A 22,974-nucleotide genomic window follows, 5' to 3' on the forward strand; every position below is an offset into this window, starting at 1 on the left:
TGACAAAGCAGTTTTACAGAAGAATGTTAGAGGCAAGATGGCAAGAGGCAGAAAACCCTGACTAGAAAGGGGGTTGCATCATCTTCGGTGTACACTGACAATTGTAATCAGAATATCTTCAAAACACTTTATTTTTTTTGTTGTTCAAAACACAAATTGCACAATTAATCAATTGTATTTGAAACTAAATTTCTAGTTATTAAGGTACCCATAATCAGAGCTGGATTATGAACATTTACAGATTCAATCATTCACTTTACTAGAATTACTTTCGTTGATCCTTTCAGGTTGCCAGATATTTGCTGAGTAGATGTTTTTACAAGCACTTGCCTTTAAGCCTAAAATGCAGACGTTTTTTTGTTTATCTAAAAGATTGTAATATTGGAGTAATGTCTCCAAATAGGATGTTGTTTCTCTCAATGTTCTCTTTTTGTATTTTGTATTTTCTATATTTGTATTTAGAGGCAGTTTAAAGGGTAAAGTGACTAAGCAATAGCAACATGTGAATTTATGCAATATAAGCTTCAAATTACATTTTGTAGATAATTATAGTGAATTAATTAAAGATAAGCAAACAAAAACACAAATCACCATGGTAAGAATTGTAGCTGACTGGAAAGCAATATAGCTTTATAACTGTCTGAATATAAAATTAGCAGTTAAATGCAGGTGCTTTTTTTTTTTTTGCTTTTTAGAATTTTTAAATTTGGAGTATGCAGTCCCCTGGTGGTCTAGTGGTTAAGATGCAGCGCTCCCACCGCTGCGACCCGGGTTCGATTCCCGGTCAGGGAACCATCCCCAGCCACTCTTAGTGCCGGTCCCAAGCCCGGATAAATTGGGGAGGGTTGCGTTAGGAAGGGCATCCAGCGTAAAACATGTGCCAAATCAAACGTGCGGAGGATCCGCTGTGGCGACCCCTAACGGTAGAAGCCGAAAAGAAAATTTGGAGTATGCTCTTTAGTTGTTGCAGGGTGCTTGCTTTTTACTCGTGGCAATATTCCAGACTTCAATTTCTCAGGATTAATAGACTTTGTGTGCTCTAGTTCCTTGTCATTTAACTTTTTAATGAAAAAACATGAAGACGTGAAATGTTATACGTATTATACCAACTGCAATAATGTAGGGAAGGTTTAAGACAGTGGATTTATACGTTTAATTTGATCTATTTTACCTATTACTTATGATTTTTTTCTAACATTGTTTTATTTCCTGATTTAACGTTTAAATTCCATACTTTTCGAAAACACCCATGCCTACAGTGTGCAAGAGCCTTGTATCAATTCAGTGTCTGTATCACTATGAGACATTTTGGGGCCAAATGCTTTACAGTTTAATAAATAGTAAAAGATTAAAGAGGTTTTAATAGTCAACTTTAAGCCAGGACTCCTGATTAGAGAACAGCACATACGTGTCATGGAAATAGAACAGGAAGTTAGAAACATGAGAAGTAGCATTTAGAATGGTGGAGAGGCTATAGTGGTGTTAAAGGGACAGTAATGGTGAGAGTTCATTTCTCTCTCAGCAGTGCAGTAGACAGAGTTGTGTGATAAATGTGGGTTATTCTACCTCCTGAGCTCTTATCACCATACAGGAGGAACAAAATGCAGAGGAATAATGTGCATTCCAACACCTGCGGCAGTGCATTCATCTAGAACCACATGAAAGACTTCACATTATCATTAAAAACTCTGTGGCTTAAGTGACGCTGAGGAATGCCTGTGAATCTTTTACAAATATATTTATACACTGTCATGTTTAGATAAGGAAATGCTGCTGAGCTAATTATCTAACAATACCACTTGTCTCTTTTTATTTTTCTCTTCCATTTTCTTTCATGCCATTGTGGCTGTGCGTGGACCTCTTCGTCAGATTCAAAGAGTAAGTTTTATTCATTTCTGTAATCATGTGCTGAAAACACCCATTGAGTTCAGTCTTTTACATGTGAATACAGATCAAACAGTTGTTCAGAAGCTATGAATAAAGGGTTTCCACATCCTCCTCTCCATTCTAACCCTTGCAGAAATTTCCTTTTGAAAATGAACAAGAAGGGCTTGTCTCCCGTTTTATTTCAATCGCAAACAAAATGTGCTTACTTCTTACCCCCCCATAATCATGGAAGATGCTAAAAAAGAGACAAGAGTTTCTGTAGTTTTGGTAAATTCTACAGAAATTTGTGTTCTTGCTGTGTGTAAAAAAAGCAAAAACTTAAAAGAATTCTGTTTGGTGCTGTTGATTGTGTGCAACTGTTTCAACAGGAAACAGGCAGAGTGTGCCAAAACCGCCCGTATCCAGAAGTCACTTGCTGCTACAAAATCAGCTGCTGGTCCAGTTCCTGTTTCAGCTTCAGCTTCAGCTCCATCTAATCTCTATGAGGAACTCGGAGATGGCAAAATGTAAGTCAACCTCTAAGAATGTGTATTTAATTGGTAGAAAGTCTCAGTCTTCATGTAAAGGCCAAGAAGTTTCTTGATTTCTATAATTTGTCTTCATAAGTTCAAGGCAGAATTTTCAATAGTAGAGAAGGACTTTTTAATAGCAGGGATTTAACCTTGAACGTACAATACCATGTTGGATTTTACATTAAGTGTTGTACATTCTCCCTTTTAATATTTTTTTGTTGTTCTCAGTAAAACCTTTGCTGGAGCTTCTCATACACATTGATCGAACTTAAAACAGCCAGGTAATTTTGTAATCCAGGACTCAAAAGGAAGCAAAAGGAAATGAAATCTCAAAAAGTTGTCTATTAACAGTCTAGTAGTGACCTTGTCCACAGATTAAAAGAGAAACATGGTTTTCTCCTATAAAAATCATAAAAAAGGTTTATGACCAATGGAGCTAAAATTCTGTGATTTATCTATATATCCACTCATAAGTATGTTTTTTGCCAAGTTATAAACACAACTAAAAGTGAAAGGAAATGTAAATGGTTTAGACTGTAATAGATGTGTAACTGCATATCCCACAGGTATTTATCCCAGAGGTTATTTAGACAGAAGTACGATGATTATTGTATTTAGCTATTTGCTGCGCACAATAGCATTCATACAGTAAAATATGTGGTATTTTGGTGCTTCTACTTGCAGCAAGCAAACAAGCAGTTTTTTTGGAGGGTTTGTTTGTTTTTGTTTCTTTTTTATGTCAAACTCAGTTTGACTGCTTGTTAATTGGCATATTGTCATGCGGTTGCGAGGAAAATATTTACTAGATATTACAGCAGGTAAGCTCCTATAGTGAAAAGCATTGTTCCAGCATTTGTAAAGGACATAAAAATGTATAAATACCAGTAACATATCTGCCAAAAAATCTGTCTGTCTGTCTGTCTGTCTGTCTGTCTGTCTGTCTGTCTGTCTGCCGGTCGGTCGGTCGGTCCGGTCGGTTTGGTCGGTCGGTCTATTTTTTTTTATTATTTGAAGTTTGTTGTTTTAATCTAATCAATTATTGGACAACATATAGAATATTAATCTACATATGAAGGGTTAACAGAAGCACATCTGTCTTCACTCTCTGCTCATTAATGCAAGCCTGCATTTTATACTCTGTCAAAGTTTATTGGTTTCAGCTCACATTCACCTGCTCTTTGTATTTCTCTCTCTCTCTCTCTCTCTCTCTCTCTCTCTCTCTCTCTCTCTCTCTCTCTCTCTCTCTCTCTCTCTCTCTCTCTCTCTCTCTCCCTCTCCACACATCTTTCTCATTCTTTCACTTTTACATCTTTCCTTTTATTCTCTACTCAGAGTGCAGTAAGTCATTTGCATTTTTATTCTTTCTCTCCTTCTGTTAGTAGCCAAGTCTCTTGTTTTACCTTCAGTAGTATTGAATATTTGCAATATTGTACAGCCTGAGCTTATTGCTACAGAATGTGACTGTTAGTGGGATTATTTATGAAGGCAGCATCACAAAATCCTTCAAGTATTAGTCTTACTATTGCAATGCAATAATGCCTCTTGTAATAGTGTAGAATTACATTAATAGAGCTTGTCAACAGCAGTGAAAATTAGTGAAGTATCCTAACTTAGCATTTCCCACTTTCTCACTTATTCCTCCTTTTCCCCATTTATATATATGTATGTATGTATGGTAATTCTAGTCATTTTTTGCTAAAACTTCATATTGTTGTCTGTATCAGACACAAGAAGTCAGTTACCGAGGGGGCCTATCGACAGAGGCTTGTTAGCACCACTGCTTTTTGTGCTATTGCTGTCAATGGCACCCTGCACAACAACCTGCCTAAGTCTGAGAAAAGTGTCACCTTATTCTCTGAACTACACCCGGTAATTACCCAGAGTCCCCCTTACCAGGGGAGTATTTCCAATCCAGTCATGAGACCGAAGAGCCACTTGTTTGGCAGCCTCTGGGACATCAGCTCATCATCTATAAACCCTACGAATCAGAAGCTGACCTGGTCCTTGCCTTGTCGTATTCATGAGGGCGAAATTTATGGCACACTGCGAGAACAAGCCCTTTGGGACCCTGCTGAGTGGGAAGAGCAAGCACTGAATCCTGATCTTAAAGACAGCCCAGAAGAGTTTGATACTGATATGGGGACCCCGAGTGGCCATGGCACAAAGCTGTCAGTTAGGGAACAGGTCAGACAGTTTGAGCAGCAGGTACTGGCTGATAAGACGTCCAGAGACTCTCGGGTCTCTCTGGATCTGGATGACCTGCTTGCTATTATCGAGCCACATTATAGTTTTAGGTTTTTGAGTAAAGATAGCCCTCCTTGCATTCTCATCACTAGTACCACACCTCCACAGTCCACTGCTGAGGAGGTTTAGCTCCAGTATCTCTGGCTATGTCACAGTACAGCCCTGTGACATCTGGCTGAAAATTATACTTGATGCCCACCACTCCCAACTATCTTTTCTCTATATCATATCGTCTGCTCTCCTCCCCTCTCTCCTGGTGCCCCGTCCCCTCTTTTTACTTCTTAAAACTCCACCTTCTCACCTTTATCACAGACTCAGCATATAAACCCCAGACTTCACACTGTCATCTCTGAAACCACACCCTCTCCAGGGAATTTAGAATGTCAAATCAAGAAAAAAAGAGAACAAAGGGATTCTGAAGTACAATACAATTTTGGATAGAGTCAGACTCTACTTTAAAAGGCTTTAATACAAGCCAGTCAAATAATCTAATCTACATCTAATAATAGTCCAGACTTAGGGTGGCATGCAAACAGAGAATTCTCATAAGAAACATTCTGACTGAAATAACTTTTTTTCCCAATGTTTTTTTGCACTGTATAACATATTTGAAATTTGGTACATTAACTAAATGCTAATTAGCAAAAAAAAAGGGTATCAGATTTATAAAAAAATAATAATAATTTATAATAGTAATACTACTACTATTACTACTACTACTACTACTACTAATAATAATAATAATTATTATTATTATTATTATTATTAATATTAGTAGTAATAGTAGTATATTTTTATGTACTTATTTGTATTTGTATTTGTATTTTTTTTTTTTATACACCCTTAGTGTAAAATGGCAGTAAAAGTTAAAACTAACTCAGCAGGGGGGAAAATAGTGCTTATATATATTAGGGGTGTGACGGTACACGTACATTTTTCGGTACAGGGCTTTCGGTTCGGTACACGTGTAACGAATGCAATCCTTTTTACTTGCGGAACATAGTTACAATCTGAGTTTCCTCAGGAACGTATTAAGTGGCGGACCGTTTGTTTAGTCTCCGCCTCCCACTTTGAGCGCATTTGTTTCCTTTAGGAAACGTACACAAGACTGCCAGGGGTAAAATTTGTTTTGCGCATGCATGCAAACGTTAAAGAATCAATAGCGTTTGCTTTTAACCAGCAGGTGGTTAGCGGCTAATGCTAGCGCTAATGATTCTTTAGCTTGTTATGTCCAGCTTCAAGAATTTCTCTTAAAAGGAAAAAAAACCTGACAATTCCATGTATCGAGAGAGTGTATGCATTAAGGATGGAAGGAATTAAGAGATTTGTTAAAGTACTATATGCTAAAATAAGTAGAAGTAGATCAAATCTTTAGAAATTTAAAATGTAAATGTAAAATACACTTATATGCACACCTGTATTACCCAAATGGGGTCTAAGAAATGTAAACTAATCACATTTTTCCTTTTATTCAATTTAATTTGTGCCAATTTAATCACTACTCAATTTAATCACTACTCAATTTAATCAATACAGTATAATAAGTATTTTGCATTTTATTTATTTATTTAATTCTATTTCATTTTTATAAAATATAATTTTATACATTATTAACAAAGCAGGCATTTTTTTAAATTGTTTTAAAAATGTTAACTCTTGATGTTCGCAAATGTTAATAAGAATAAACCAGAGATTTTATGTTTTGCATTTCTTCCCCATAGCTGTACCGAAATTAAAAGGAACTGTGATTTAAAAACCGTGTATATATGCATTATTAAATATTTGTATACAAGGAATGTTCAGCCATACACCCACTGTGTTCCACCATGTTTAATCTTTTGTGATATTTTGTGCCTGAAGGTCTTTTTTTTTTTTTTTTGCCTTAATGCTTATTTTTTTTAACGCTTTTGATAATGTTAAAAAGACCTGTTAGCGTTTATACAATTATTTCACATGTATTTATCTTAATCTCTATGGCAGGGTTGATATCAGTTTTCTTACCGATACGATTACTGGAATGGGTAACCCTTTTTAAAAAACTGTTAATGCTACAAGGCTGTTTGAGCTCTGCTTCCATGCAATTGTGTAGATGTTTTTGCCCTTTAGAAAATCAAAAGAGTCATGAAGTGCAGCGAGTCCAGACAATACAGATAATAGGCAGTGGGCTACGTGACAGGAAAAGTGTGTCCTGCCACCAGCCGGCTGCATTCAGCTCTGGCAAGAGCACAATCAATCTCTCAGGCCACCTCTAGATAAATAGTTCTCTGTGTATATATAAAGGAACTATTTTTTTCCCAACTACACCTACCTATCAATGAGCCTGATGAGATCTACTGATGCCATAGTATTAATTCCACAGTCCAAAGATATGTCATATCATGTTTACTGAGGCATTCACTGGTTTGGAGCTGGAAATAGTTGGTATGCATAAGGTTATTAGTTGCATTTGCTACCTCATCAGTCTACTGCTTAGAGTAGACACACCCATTTGTTGATGAGGATTAGCAAGAAGAGTTTCTATAGAAAATAATGCTGATATATATTTATGGTTCCTTCAAATTCAAATAAAATTTAAATTATATTTGATACATACACATACATACCAAGTATGACATGCGGTGAAACGCTTTATACGACTGTCCAACATTCAAACAGGAGAAAAGAAATAGAATATGAGGATAAAAAATGAAGTAAATAAATAAAAAAGTATAAAGTATAGAAAAATATATGTATATACATGAATAAGTATGGCAGATATTGATAGAGTACATATTAAAGTGATTTAGTGTGATTGTCCTTAAAGTGTTCATGTGCAGTATGGTGTGCAGTGTTGGGCAACGTTACTTTTAAAAGTAACGCATTACAATATTGAGTTACTCCCCAAAAAAGTAACTAATTACGTTACTTAGTTATGGAAAGTAACGCTTTATATTACTTTTGCGTTACTTGTATCTCTTTCAAGCCTTACAGGTGTAATATAGATAATTGACATTAAGAAATAAGTTATATTAGGGCAAAAGACGTGTGGGCTGCACACCGGTCATGTGGAGGGAGAACATACCTTTCGCTGTCATCTCATAAAACTTCGTGCAATTCCGTAAATATGACCTCGTCCTCGTCTACATCATTCTCTGCTTCATCATCAGCTTGAAACATTCTGAACGCTTTTACAAAGTTTGCGCTTTTATCAGTGACCGTGACAGTTTATCTTCCCACAAAGAGCAAATGAGCTGTGAATTTGCTCTCTTTCTCCGCTGCAAAAGTTTTCTATATTTCTGTCTCCATTTCCATATATTCAACATTATACACACACACACACACACACACACACACACACACACACCTGTAGTGCTGTGCTTTGCATGCAGATGGTTTTTTTTTTTGTTTTTTTTTAAGTGGTATTTTTTGCAGTTGACAAGAGCTTTTCACCAACACATAATCTACACTTAACCATTATTCCTTTTTCCTTTTCCTTGACTATTTCAAAATAATAAGAATACTTCCATCACAGTAATGTAATTCTTTGGTTTGCCATCTCCGCTTCTGACCAGCTTCTGTTCTCGCGGCTCGCACGTCTAAATGCGCGATTCTATGTGACTACGTTCATTTTCATTCATTTATTTTTTTATGCAAAATAATTTAACTGAAAAGTAACTCGCGTTACTTTTAAAAAAAAGTAACTCAGATAATTTTGTGTAAATTTATAAAGTAACGCGCTACTTTACTCGTTACTCCAGAAAAGTAATATTATTACGTAACGCACGTTACTTGTAACCCGTTACCCCGAACACTGATGGTGTGGTATAAAGTGTCACTGTGCTGTGCAAGTTTAGAGTTGAAGGGACATTCCAGAGTTAAGGTGTCATACAATAGTGCAAAAAAAGCTGTGCAATTATGGAATAAAGTGAAGATGGAGAGAGCGGACCAGTACTAGATCCTGGGTGTTTCCTGTTTTAAACTCGGAATGACCTGTGGGAAGAAGCTCCTCCTCATTCTCTCTGTGTTTGCTTTCAAGGAGCGGAATCGCTTCCCTGAACGCTACAGCTTCCTTGAAGCTGAGGCAATTTTTTTCCAAAATTTATTTATTTTGTTTGTTTGTTTTTGTGTAAATTTACCCACGGTGGACTTCCGTCAGCTCTCGTAGACAACCATATATATTTGTGATAAAACATATTCATTAAATATTCATTAAATAATGAGTAAGGTAATTTGTCTTAATAAAATAATCACAAGACGATTAAAATCAATGTACATTAGCACAATTTCATATTAACTGGGATCTCACACAACACATTGATTTATTGTAATAAATATAAATGGAAATAAAAATGTATACTAAACAAAAAATATATACATTTATATAACCATCAGAATCTTAGATCAGAATCATATCTCTGTCACCTGGAAATTGCTCTGTCTGTATACGTTAATGCTGCATATGTACAGTTGCTAAGACAGCGGGATGTGTTCATATTCACCACAACAGTTTGCATTTTAACAATGTCATATCTGTTGCTCTACTCAAGATGTTTAACATTTTAGAATCAAGCATGTGACCAGATTTGCTACCTCAAATGTTTCAGCATTTGCGGTAGGTTATCTATAGCAGAACATCTGTTCGAAGACTGTAGAGAGACGCAGTGTGCTTACTGATGCTGTGAAAAAGGCTATGTGACATTGTGTGGATAGATGGATGTGAGGGTGTGTATGAGGTCATTGGAAGATGAACACCACAGGGAATTGTCACTTTGTATGCCTGATCAGATCTTCACAGCAGGGGAAAAGAAAGCCTGTGATGTCTGCATGCACCAGAGACAGGCCTAATTAGCCAATTGATCCATTCAGCACTGACAAAACACCTGCCAGTTCTCGTTGCTCTTTTACTTCTTACACCTCTTGTGCATCTCCACCTACAATACTGCCCTATAGATGCTTCTTTTTATTCTTGTCCTAGCAGCATACAGGCCAAAATACAGCAAAATCAAGTTAAGAACAGAAGGCTTATTTGAAAATTAGTTTTTGTGACTTTTATTCAGAGAGGTAGATGCAAACATCTGATATCATGTGCTTTTTCCATCATACACACATTGTTTTCACTTTGTATGCAAACACTTCACTTTTCTGAAAAGCATGTGGGATAGACCTAATTGTTGCTCAATATTTAATAATTTTTGGAGACTTCAGTATTTGACATTTTTCTATACATGCACGAGGGGGGCATTATTTTGCTTATTTGCAAAATGAGATTTGACTGCTGAAATTCTGCCGACTAAAAAAACAAATGCTATTTGCAGTGTACTGGATGAATTGCGTGAATATGTTCTTCACTTTACTAGAGAATAATGAAATGCCTGGGGACAACCAGGAGACAAAGGACCTAATTTACTCAAGCGAGACCTTATGGTTTTAGAGTAAGCAGAACAGTGTTTCAGAGAGCATCAGCAGATTCTACAGTAGGATTCAGAGAATGATTTTATTTTTGCTTGTGCAACAGTTCAATAACAACTTTGACTTATTTCCTATGGACATACATAGAATCGTTGGTACCAATCAGGAAACAGAATGTTCTCTCTTTCCCAAAACGTGATTAGGTTTGGCTTGGTACGATTTTCCAGGAGGAGATGTTAGAGTTATGTTTGAAACTTGGCAGTGTAGAAAGAGACAAGTTTTGCCTTCTGCAGCCAGACACTGGGACTCTTCTAGCACTGCATTATTTAGCACTAGTAGTCCTCAATCCACTCCACTCCATCGTCCACTGCATCTTACACATTATTTATCTCACACTCAAGTACCACAGACTTCCCTATTATGCAGAAAGCATTTGTCACACCCTGTTCTGTGTGCTTTAGTGTGTGTGTGATGTCAAAAAACCCTATCTATCTCCCAGCAGCCCCTCCTATTACAGAAATAATGTCATAGTTCTGTCAGACCTAATATTTATACTATTTATGACTATACATCTTTTCTCAATACATTATACCCCATCACATTTTCTCCTAATGTGGAAGTGATCATAGGTCAGTAACACTTTAATGTTTTCATTAGTTTTTCATAAGTTTTCATTAGACGCTCCCCACCTTACGAACGAGTTACTTTCCGAACGACCGTTCATAGCATGAATTTGTTCGTAAGTTGTTACTGTGTCCAGTGCATCATGTAGACTCGTTACAGTCCACGACTAGCTAGCGTCGGCTTTCCTCCGTTTTGAATTTTTCGACTCTGAACAAATTTCACTTTGTGGACAGGTTTTTTTCGTATTCGCCAAAGTTTGTAAAGTGAACGTTGTAAAATGGGAAGCGTCTGTACTGCTCAGTTCTCCAGGGCTGCACTTTGAGAGGCTCTAAGAATTATGCATAGACTTCAATGACTAGGACTAGAATCTAGAACATTTATTTGTGTCTGTGTGTGTGTGTGTGTGTGTGTGTGTGTGTGTGTGTGTGTGTGTGTGTGTGTGTGTGTGTGTGTGTGTGTGTGTGTGTGTGTGTGTGGACAAGCAACTGTGAATAAAAGATAATCACACCCAATGTGTTTCTGTGTGTTAAACCACTTGTGTCAGCATTTGGGTAATTCTTTGCTCTTTGCCTTCAACTTTTGTATTAATATTATTATTATCATTATTATCATTATTATTATTGGAGTTCGCATTTTGCTAAATCAATAAGAACGAATATATTAAGCATATACCATGCATTCAAAAAGTATTCAGACCCACTTTAATTTTTTTTCATTTTGTGATGTTGCAGCCTAATACAGTAATCCCCTACATACAATAAATACATATAGTAAACCGATTTACCACGGTTCGAATATCACACCCATGGTTTATCGCGGAATTGCATTTGACCGCTGGCTATTCGTCGTAATGAGTCTACATGATGTGCACTGGACTAGGGCGAATGAATTTTTTCTATTTCTAATTTCTATTCTTTTTTTATTACTTAATACGAAATATTGTAAACAGTATTTAGATTGTTTCTATTAGTTTTAGTATAATTTATTGTTTATTTAGTTAACAAATGTTTCATTACTTCATTAGCATGAGTATTTATAGCACTTACATCAATAGGAGATATGCGTAGTCAATAACGAACACAGTAACAACTTACGAACAAATTCATGCTACGAACGGTCGTTCAAAACATAAAACGTAAGGTGGGGATCGTCTGTATTAATTATAAAATGAAGTAAAATGTTATGACAGTACTGTATACATAAAATAGCATTTTTGGGGTGGCGTCCATTTATCCAGTTTTTTTGTTTATCGTGGGCAGTTTTGGAACGTAACCATCATGATAAACGGGGGATTACTGTACTACAATCATTTAAATAGATTTTTTTCTCATTAATGTACATTCAGTACCCCATAATGACAATGTGAAAACAGAATGGTAAAAATGTGTTTTAAAATAAAATAAAAGATAAAAAAAAAATGAAAAATAACATGTACATAAGTATTCAGAATAAGTACTTAGCACCTTGGACAGCATTTACAGCCTCAAGTCTTTTGGGTATTGATGCAACAAGCTTTGCACACCTGGATTGTGGGATTTTCTGCCATTCTTAATGGCAAATGCTCTCAAGATCGGTCAGGTTGGATGGGTTCTGTCGGTGGACAGCTGTTTCAGGTTTCTCCAGAGATGTTCAATAGGGTTCAAGTCAGGACTCTGACTGGCACACTCTAGGACATTCACAGAGTTATCCCTAAACTACTCATGTGTGGCTGTGTGCTTAGGGTTGGTGTCATGTAGGAATGTAAACCTTCAGCCCAGACTGAGGTGCTGAGCACTGTGGAACTGGCTTTTATTGAGGAGATCTCTTTTCTTTGCTTTATTCAACTTTCTCTTAACCCTGACCAGTTGCCAAGTCCCTGCGGCAAAAAAACGCCCCCACAGCCTGGTCCTGCCACCATCATGTTTTATTTTTTGGAGGGGTTTGGGCAGGTGATTAGAGGTGCATGGTTTCCTCCATACATATTATAATCTTGTTTGCTTGTTGGCAAACTCCAAGCACGCATACATGGGTTTTGCAACAATCCTGTTTCTGAGCACGGCATACGGTTCATTTGACCTGATGGCTTGGTTTTTGTTCTAATATGCATTAATATGCATTTTCTTTTTAAAAAATAAATAAAAATAATAAATACAAGGATTGTAGAATCAAGCTGCACCATAACAAAACTGAAAAAAGTGAAGGGGTTCTGAATACTTTCTGAATGCACTGTAAATTTCATCTTTTTTTATCTGTATATTAAAACGTTTAAAGTTAGGGTTTAAATCAAACATTTCTCATAATTTCTTGGGTTTCGACTTTTTTCTCCAATTTAACTTGACACATATATTTATAAATGAGCATCTTTTTAAAGCTATTTTCTTCTTTTCTCATTGTATGCCAGGCGTGGATATGGCAGAGAGGTATGTCCTTCTCTTATCTGTTCCTGATATGATTATTCAGGGCGCTGGTCATTTTTATTCTGCGCTAGGAAAGCTCCTTGTTCCTCATCACTCTAATCTGCCAATAGTGCCTGAGAGAGAATAAGAGGAGAATCACAATTAGATAGAGAAAAACATAGAAGGCCTGCCATTACCACTTTTTACACCTAAGATATGAAAATGTTGTTTTTCATTGAAAAGACTTATCTAATCTCACTCAGTTCTGTGCCTAATATTATTTTCCCTGCCTATACTGTAAGTAGGGAAAAGAGCTTTAAAATTTATGTTTATCTAATGTCAGCTTATCACAAGAGTAAATTATTCACTGCAGTGCACTGCTGTTTATTGGCATTCAGGAGCTCTAGGCTGAAATGCCTCAGTCCTTTCTAACCCACAATAATCTTTAACCTGGGTTTGTTTTTACACCCTTCCCCACTGTCTTACCCCCTAGTTATACCTAGTAATCTAAACACATTTTACAATCAGCCTCTTTGTCCCCCTTATGTTTATTTCTGTCTTCTCTTTTTTTCTTCAATGTTTTATTTTATATATTCTATATTTCTTTTACTTTTACACATTTCTAACTTTTTCTCTTCCCCTTTTTTGCCTGTCCACTAGCAACAACAGCTGCTGAGGCCGTCTTTGCTTAGGCCAGAGGTAGAGTCCATATGTTCCTCCGGCACTGTGGGTTGCATATAAACTAAGATCTCTTATTTCATTCTTTAACCGACCTCCTTTTCTGTCTATCACCAATCATATTTTCTACATTGTATGTCGCTTAACAAAATTTCCATTATTTTGCATTTCACAGTGAGCTTGCATTTTTTTTTTATTTGAGGGGTGGACCCTGGGCTCAAATAATATTAGTTGCTATATAAATACACTGACATGACTGAAATGACATGAAAAATTTATAAATTAATTACAAATAAATAAATAAACAACCACAAAATTGTCCAAGTAACTTCAATATAAAAGAAATTCAGAAAACATGGAAGTGTCTAAAGTAAGCACTTTCAAATAATCTAGTGAAGGTGCCCAATATTGTACAACTTTGCTTGGAGCAAAATGATTGATCTCTTAGCAAAAACACTGAAAAAAAATTGTTCAAAAAAAGAAGGTCCTAAAAGTTCAAAAAGACATCATAACAATTGAAGAAAAATGTATTAAAAATAAACATTTTAAATTACAGTTTCAAACATTAATTATATACTCATTAGGAAATATGCTAAAATCTCAGTGTTGAAGGGTGATGAAGACATTTATTGTTTTATATCTAGTTGTGGACATACTTGTTTATTTAAGTGTATTAAAGTGTTCTAACTTGGAAAAAAAAATACAGATAAGCCATATGTCTGTGTTTGCAGAAGATTACTTGGTTATAGTGACATGTTTCATAGCTACTCTGTGCAGCAAGATTTCTGAAATCAGACAGCTGTTAACATCACATTTTTTACACTTTCTTTTTTTTTGGTGCAGATGTTTTAGCAAAACAAAAAAAAGCAGATCCTCAGACGAGAAAATCTTTCAGTAACTGCGAATCCGACCCGATTAAATCAGTTAAATCAAAAGCAGTAGACCTAACAGCAGACATGTTGTTTGTGTGCTATTGACCAGACATCCTTGAAAGTCTTAAGAAGTCTTAGACATTCCAAGAAAATGTACTTAAACATGGTAAAAGAAACACAATGCCTCCCAGCTTAGCAAAATCGAAACTACATGCCCTACACAACACACGCAACTATGGATTGATAAGAAAATTTAAAATGTGTCTGTTTCTTTTTGGCATTCTGCTGTCATATTTGATTGTGTATGTCATTTTAAAAAAAATAACCAATATCAAAATTCCATGTCACTGTAACTCTGTGAGTTTGTATAAGCAAAGTATGTCTGATTAACAACTAAAAAAACTAATCAAAGCACATATTTCTGAAGTATTGAACTTGGTTGAGCTAGTGGCAATGTTTCCTTGAAAATATTCCACTTGCAGGACTGAAAACCTTAATATTTTTTATAGGAGTTCATTTAATTAGGGGCCCCTTTTGTTCCACACCACCCTTGGGTACAGTCTATGTTAGTTTATATATAATTCCACCCACTGCATGTTGATATCAGTGTCATCACACTTCCACTCATGCTATGGCATCAATCAGTTTTAGTCTTGTTGAGCTTTTGAGGCTGAGGCTTGTTTTTGCTAACTTAGGCACTCTCTATGGAATCGGGTATTGACCCTGGGCAAGACTACTATACACAAGACTATTACAGCTATAATCAAGGGTAAGTGCTGTGTAATTCTGGGGTGTTCCTCTGTGAAGTAAATCAGTGTAACGTTTACTAACATGTATATGTGTGTTTTATTTCTAATGTGTGTTTGCATGTTTTTTATTTTGATGGTAATCAAATGTCAAATGGACAAGGTTTGGAAAATCTGATCATTTTCAGCTTGTGAGAACATTTATATGGTATTAACAAGTAATACTGTTTCCACAAAAAAAAGTTTAAGGTTTGAGATAGTTTTAGTTGTCGCAAATAGCACCAATAGCAGTAATATTTATTTGTGTGTGTGTGTGTGTGTGTGTGTGTGTGTGTGTGTGTGTGTACATGTGTGTGTACATGTGTGTGGTGTACATAAAAGCAAAAGTAGCATCCCGTTTTTTACTGAAGACAAATCTTTATTACTATGTTCCTGTATAGCTGTTTCGTGTAAAAAAAAAAAAAAGAGGTGTGCTCTGTATTTCCTGGATTTCTGCTCTTCCTAACCCTTTAGTGGAGGTCTGTGCAGTTGTGGGATCATCAAGCTAGGCACTAGAGTTTAGCACATAGCATAAGGCTTGTGAAATTCCCATCATAATTAAGGCTACATATGGAAATGCAGTGCATTATTTCACCGTTGCGGTTCCGGCACTAAGCAAACATAACCTCCTGAGCATCTCTATCCATATTGCCAGCTGCTGAAGGGCCACAAGGGCAGCATCCACATCCAGCAGCAATGAAAGTGCCAACTAATTACTAATTCTGCAGCTTCACATGGTTGTTAAGGAGCCTGCAGCATGACTATATGAAATTATGTTCTGTAACACACAGACATAGTGCAGTTCACCCATGAGCTTTAGATGGTATTATACTGTATGTCATCAGGAAATATTTTATTGTTAAAAAAAAGACATTTTATTGATATTTTGTGGAAAAATTCATGGAAAGTCAGAGCTGGTATTCTAGTCTGTGGGTCTGATCAATTCTTAAACGATGAATGGTTTATGTAATCAAATTAATATTTAAATGAAAGGATTAGAATAGTCTAAATCTCTCAGAGGTAAGAAAAAATACTGCATTCTAGGAAGATTTATCCTTATGCCCTTCTATTTTTCATCTATTCCCCTGTAATTTCACACCCTCTTTCCTCTCTCCAAATGTTTTCAATTAATAACGATTGGACAGGGCACCTGAGCCCATGCTGATATTCCTCCTTGAGAGAGAGAGAGAGAGAGAGAGAGAGAGAATGAGAGAGAATGAGAGAGAATGAGAGAGAGAAAACAATTTTGCTGGAAATAGAACACACAATAAACAGCATCACTTGATGTTCAAACACACAATCAAAGGGAAAGCAGGACAAATAGAAAGTAGAAAAGGGGTATTAGCAATTGTTTAACCAGTTGTGGCAGCTTGTAGCAGCTCATATCACAAGCAGAGAAATCTCGAAAGAGAAGAACAGATGCTGAGCAAATGCTAAAAGCTCATCTGCATGTTTAAGGGTTAGCATCTGCCACTCAGGAGACAAGTGGAACAGTTTAAACCATCATTAGCTTGTGCAATTAGGCCAGACAGATTAATTAGGACCTGTTCCTCCCTCACTAGGAGGTCTCCAGGATTCACCACTTCACCCCTCCTACTGGCTTGTCCACTCACCTAGCCATGAGGAACTACTCCAATTACCTATATCCAATATTCAGGCAAGAGAGGGGCACATATAACGGCCACTGCAGTGCTTTGAGACTAAGCACTTAATAGTATAAAGTAATTCAGGTCAGTGACCTTGCTATGCATATATACAACATTGTTCCATTTCAGGAGAAGAGCAAGCAAAGTAGTTACTGCAGAAGAAAAAACAATACTCAGGGTACTGATGCATTTCATGTTTATACACAATGTGTACATTTACACAATGTCTTTTGACTTTGTACTTTTCAAATTTCATTAAAACTCATTAGAATCAAGTTGTTTAGACTTGAGGTGTGTTTAAAAAAAAAAGGTGTTTAAAAAAAGGGGAAAATAGCATTGAGACACTACAACTTTTAAATATTCAGCAGTTTAATATGAAGCTGTTTTACCAATTGTAGCTTCAATACTAGGAAAATAAGCAGTATTTATCTTCCTGCTGTAATGTGGCTCAGTTTGGGTTGATTCTTCCTTAAGGATACGAAGGTCTCTTTGATAGGCTTGCAATTTCTAAATCTTGCATAAATCATCAGTTGTATTCATGTCAGGAGATGATTTGAAATCTCCTCTAATATATCCCAATACAGAAGTGTCATGCCTGAGTGCCGTTTGCAGAAATAACAGCCTTCATATGCTCCCACATCTATACTTCCTTTCAAACGTAATGAGCTGGATTATTGCCAAAGAGTTCTTATTGTTGTTTTGTGTTACCAAATTCCATTATTTTTAAAGAATTAAGATTTTAGTTTTGCGTTGGGTTTCATGGGGATTTTTTGATCGTGGTGCAGTTCATTACTTATTGTTCTCCCCAGAATTGTGATTGCTGCTGCTTTCAGTTTATCCTGCAATTTGCTTGGAGTGACTGCTGATTTTTCTCATATCTTCCTTATCATGAGTCTGTGAGCATATTTACCTATAGGTTTTCAGTGTATATCTTTCCATTTTCATGTTATCAAAGCGGATATGGATGTTTAAGATTCTGTGTTTTCTGTTTGATAATGTTGTCCTTAAAATCTTTGCGAAGCTCATTTACTCTCTGCCAGGTTCTTACTTACGTAAAATTTTCTCAACTTATGCCAGTGTCTTTTTAAATGACACCAGGTGCCATTTACAGATTATTTTTGCAGCATTTATATCTAAAACTATTATCTATTTTTATGCAAGCTTTACAAATATAGTATAAATTTTTTTTTTTACAATTTTATTACTTTTTTTCCGTATCTGTTTTTTAATCTAATGAATATTTACTTTTTGTTCGTGTTTTCGTGTTTATAAACAGTCAAAGAATATATGTACATATGAAGTGTATACAATATATGCACATGTAAATATCAAACCAAAAAAGTACAAGTTTTCCAACCACAGTATTTCACATTAAAATGAAAAAAAAAATTTAGTTTTTTTTTCTTCTCTCAGGTTTAAATGCTGTATATGTAAATGTCCCTAATGTTTCAGACTATTTAGTGGTCTTTATAGATCATACAGTTACTTATTAACCTCTTGTGTTTTCATAAAGGTATGATCCGTATGCTCCTTACGGCAGCCGCAGGAGGTTGATATCTCCCATGTACGATGAGTACGGAGAAGCCATAATGGACGATGATGGCTACTACTACAGTGCATATGGCCAAGAGGTATTACACCTTTTCATTACTGGTAGATCAAAGGTTAATTAAATTTTATTCAGTTTGTGAGTTAATTTTATATTACGTCTATGAAGTAGTGTAACATAGTACAGTAATATTACCACATCCCATGCTGTATTACAAATTGTTGTTTTTCATAACCACCACAGTTAAAGCGTTCAATGTGCATTATCTGCTTGACACTGATGACGTTAATATATCCAAGATTTTTAAAGGAAATGGTCTTACTACAGGGTCGGGGCAGAGGCAGAGGTGGGCGGGGCCGTGGGCATGGTAGGCAGGTGGAATTCCAGGATATTACTCCAGAGGAAGAGATTGAATCTGGAGAGCCGGAAGTTCTTTCTGAAGTTTCTGAAGAAAAAGTAGAGCCTGAACCAGAGGATGTTTCCAAGGCTGCAAAGCGACTGAAATCTGTCATCAAACTTAGCAAGCTGCTTGCTGTCGGGAAGAAATTGGAACCGCCTCGCGTATCACATTGGAAGAAAGCCAGAATCTTCCCAATGATATTTAGAAAGGGCAAGAAGGACAAAGACTATGCCAAGTTGACATCTGCACGCCGTATTGACAGTCAAGAGAGTATAACAGAGGCACCCGTGTCCATCAGTGTCAGTGAGCCTGAACCAAGTGGATCTGAAGCATCAGAACGAAGTAGCATGGCTTCTCAAGATAAGGACTACCTAAAAGTGGATCTGGATAGGGAAGATGCAACTGAGAGCACTGTTGACTCAGAGTCTGAGGCAGAGGAACCAGATGAATCAGAAGAAGAAAGCAAGTCAAAGTCTGAAAAGGGGACTGAGAAGGAATCAGAATCAGAAGAGGAATCTGCTACAGAAAAGGAGGACGAATCAAGTGCAGAGAAAACTTCTGCAACAGAGAGGGATTCCAATGAGGAATCCGAGGAGGATGAAGATAAAAGCGTGGCATCTAAAGAGGCTGAGTCTGGATCAGAGGTATCATCGTCACGCACTGAGGCTAGCAGAGGATCTTCAGTACGATCCAGTTCAGGAAGCATGCTCAGTGGCTCAGGTTCCCAGGCATCATCAACTCGATCTTCTGTAAGATCTGGAAGCTCTACAGGTGGAGGGTCTGAAGATGTGTCCGAGGAAGAGGCAAGTGGATCAGCAGCATCGGAAAATGCAGGATCAGACATTGCCTCACTCAGTGGCAGCGAGAGAGGTTCCACCACCTCCAAATCTGTAACAGGAAGCCGTTCCCGCAAATCTACCATCACACGTTCATCACAGGACACCATTGAGGAAGAAAGTGAGGAAGATCTAGAGGGAACAGAGGAGGAAGAGGAGAGAGAGGAAGAAACAGAAGAAGACGATGAGGGAGATGAAGAGGAGGGGGAGGAAGAAGATGAGGAGGAGGATGATGATGAAGAAACTACTGAAGAGAGCAAAAAGTCTTCAGGTGAGATGAGTGATGACGTAATATCACAGACATCCGGATCTGAAGTCAGTGTGACCAGAAGCTCAGAGGATGCATTAGGAGGACTCTCATCGATCGCTGAGGAGGATGAAGATGCCGTAACATCTGACAATGCCTCGCCATCAGAGACTGAGGAAACTGAGGCAAATTCTGATGCAGAAATGGAATCAGGAGGTTCCACTGCCTTCTAAGGAGCAAGATAATTAGCAAATATGTGTTTCAAAAAAGTAAGGCTGATTTAATTTACTTTGGTTTAGAAGTGCAGTGACTTTCATTCTTCTCTGCAAACATTCCAGCTGCTTCCTTCACCTCCGTGTGATCTTGACTATTTCTACAACTGCATGGAACTTTAATCCTCTTGTCCTCATGTGCTTTTGTGAAATTTCTTCTGAAAGGAATTCCTTTATCACTTCTTTTCTTTTGCACATTCTGGATACATAATAGATAAAACTGAATGTTCTCTTCCTTCCAGCTGTAGGACATAATATACCTTTCTGTGTGGTAGCTTCATAAATATTAAAGTACCAGTTTGTAATCTTTTGAGCCCTCTGCTGCCAGCAGTGAGAACTGCAATTGTTAGGATTGATAACCTGCTGCTGAACCAAATATGCATTTCAAGTGGGACATAGTTCATGTTTCTGGGAGTTAATTTTTCAGGCTAGATAAATATTAACAGAAGCTAGAAATGAGAAAATCAGCACTTAGCAAAGTGCATGGCATTAATAGCACATTCCATGAAAGTGCGAAATATTTCTTTAATTTTTGATATATTATTAATTAAAGTAATGATCATAACCTACTATATCGTATATTATCTTTAACAGCATATGTGGTCTAAAAACTCAAAATTACAAACTGCACTGCAGGTTAAGCCAATTATTTCAAAAACTACAATTTACTGTGTCTGTTTCTATGCATTTTTCTCTGCTCTTTGATTCTCAGGCTCTCAGAAAGAAGCAGATGAAGTTAAATGTGGAGAAAGAGGGCGAGTCAACCACTACTGGAGAGGACAGTGGCCCAGACATCCAGAGGAACCGCCTGCCTAATGTTAACTGTCAAAGTAATGTAAATGGTATGGTGTACCTGGCACAGAATGGTACGATCATTAGAACCCGACGGCCACCTTACCCCAATAACATAAAACAATTTTCACCCGGGCGACTAGGAAAACACTTCAAGAAACTGGAAAAGTTAGGAGTCACAGAGGAGGAACATTTGCCTTTAAATAGCACAGTGGATAACGGACCTACTATAGGAACCACTGGCACACTTTCATCTACGACTAACATCGACACCAGGCCCATAACCTGGTCCATAGGGTCTAGCATGGGGCCAAAGTCCAACCACATTAAAACGCATTTGGACCATGAGCAGGGGAGCTGTCAGCAGGAACAGGAGTCTAGGGTGGACAATGAGGTGGTCAAAGAGACCTTGGAGTCTCCAAGTGACCACACACTGTCAGAAGAGGAGGAGTTGTGGATGGGCCCCTGGAACAATCTTCATATACCAATGACAAAACTCTGATGTCTCTGATGTCTTTTATTTCTTATACGTAGTTAAATTATTTTCTTTCTTATTCTCTAACTCATTACTATCCCTATAAGCATATCAACAAGTTGGATGTCGTCTGTATGTGTGTATATATATATATATATATATATATATATATATATATATATATATATATATATATATATATATATATATATATATATATATATAAGAGTATGTGTGTAGACAATGTTTTTGGACACTTGACCAAGGTTCTACATTCTACATTTAATCTCTATTTGCAATCATAATATCCTCCACTCTTCTGGGAAGATGTATCACTAGATTTTGGAGTGTGCTTGTGTAAATTCGTGTTTATTCGGCAACAAGGGCATTAGTACAGTCAGGTTCAGATGTATGGTGAAGAGGCCTGGGGTGCAGTCAACATTCCAGTTTATCCCAAAGGTGTTCAGTAGGGTTGAAGTCAGAGCTCTAAGGCAGGCCACTAAAGGGCTTCCACTCAAACCCCTCTAAAACTTCATGGAGATTAGTTTGTATTTTAATAATTTTGTACACAGGGTGCATTCTCATGCTGGAACAGGATTGGGTCTTCTAGTTCGAGTAAAGGGAATGTTTCATGATTCTGCAGCAAAAGCCTTCCTATACATATATTGTGGAAACAGTTTGGGAAGGAACCACACATGGCTGGAAAAGTCAGGTGTCCAAATAATTTTGTCCATATAGTCGATATACATTATATATATATATATATATATATATATATATATATATATATATATATATATATATATATATATATATATATATATATATGTATATACAGTACAGACCAAAAGTTTGGACACACCTTCTCATTCAAAGAGTTTTCTTTATTTTCATGACTATGAAAATTGTAGATTCACACTGAAGGCATCAAAACTATGAATTAACACATGTGGAATTATATACATAACAAAAAAGTGTGAAACAACTGAAAATGTCATATTGTAGGTTCTTCAAAGTCGCCACCTTTTGCTTAGATTACTGCTTTGCACACTCTTGGCATTCTCTTGATGCCTACTTTGAAGAACCTACAATATGACATATTTTCAGTTCACTTTTTTGTTATGTATATAATTCCACATGTGTTAATTCATAGTTTTGATGCCTTCAGTGTGAATCTACAATTTTCATAGTCATGAAAATAAAGAAAACTCTTTGAATGAGAAGGTATATATATATAAACTTTTGGTCTGTACTGTATATATGTGTGTGTGTGTGTGTGTGTGTGTGTGTGTGTGTGTGTGTGTGTGTGTGTGTGTGTGTGTGTGTGTGAATGAGACTATGATAGTATTGAATTACATCTGATATGTTCGTGGTCTTAGGTAAATGGTTGTT

General features: G+C 36.7%; 2 protein-coding genes across 2 annotated transcripts in view; both read left to right on the plus strand.

Annotated features, from left to right (window-relative positions):
• LOC310725062 (protocadherin-15-like) overlaps nucleotides 1–21,677 on the plus strand; it is a 210,646-nt gene extending 188,969 nt beyond the window's left edge. Inside the window, exons 32-37 of the mRNA XM_083539669.1 lie at nucleotides 2,256–2,393; nucleotides 13,036–13,054; nucleotides 13,691–13,729; nucleotides 15,276–15,349; nucleotides 18,525–18,642; nucleotides 21,028–21,677. Of these exons, the coding sequence (XP_083395795.1) occupies nucleotides 2,256–2,393; nucleotides 13,036–13,054; nucleotides 13,691–13,729; nucleotides 15,276–15,349; nucleotides 18,525–18,642; nucleotides 21,028–21,609 (970 nt within the window). The 3' untranslated portion in view covers nucleotides 21,610–21,677. The remainder of the gene's footprint in view (nucleotides 1–2,255; nucleotides 2,394–13,035; nucleotides 13,055–13,690; nucleotides 13,730–15,275; nucleotides 15,350–18,524; nucleotides 18,643–21,027) is intronic.
• On the plus strand, nucleotides 18,873–20,276 carry LOC310724747 (uncharacterized protein; the record flags this gene model as incomplete). Its single annotated transcript, XM_083539025.1, has 1 exon — nucleotides 18,873–20,276. One exon carries the CDS (start codon nucleotides 18,873–18,875, stop codon nucleotides 20,274–20,276), a length of 1,404 nt encoding a protein of 467 aa, XP_083395151.1.
• Nucleotides 21,678–22,974: the final 1,297 nt, after the last annotated feature.

Source organism: Silurus aristotelis (genome assembly GCF_946808225.1).
Source record: "Silurus aristotelis genome assembly, chromosome: 4".
In the NCBI taxonomy this organism is placed as follows: domain Eukaryota; kingdom Metazoa; phylum Chordata; class Actinopteri; order Siluriformes; family Siluridae; genus Silurus; species Silurus aristotelis.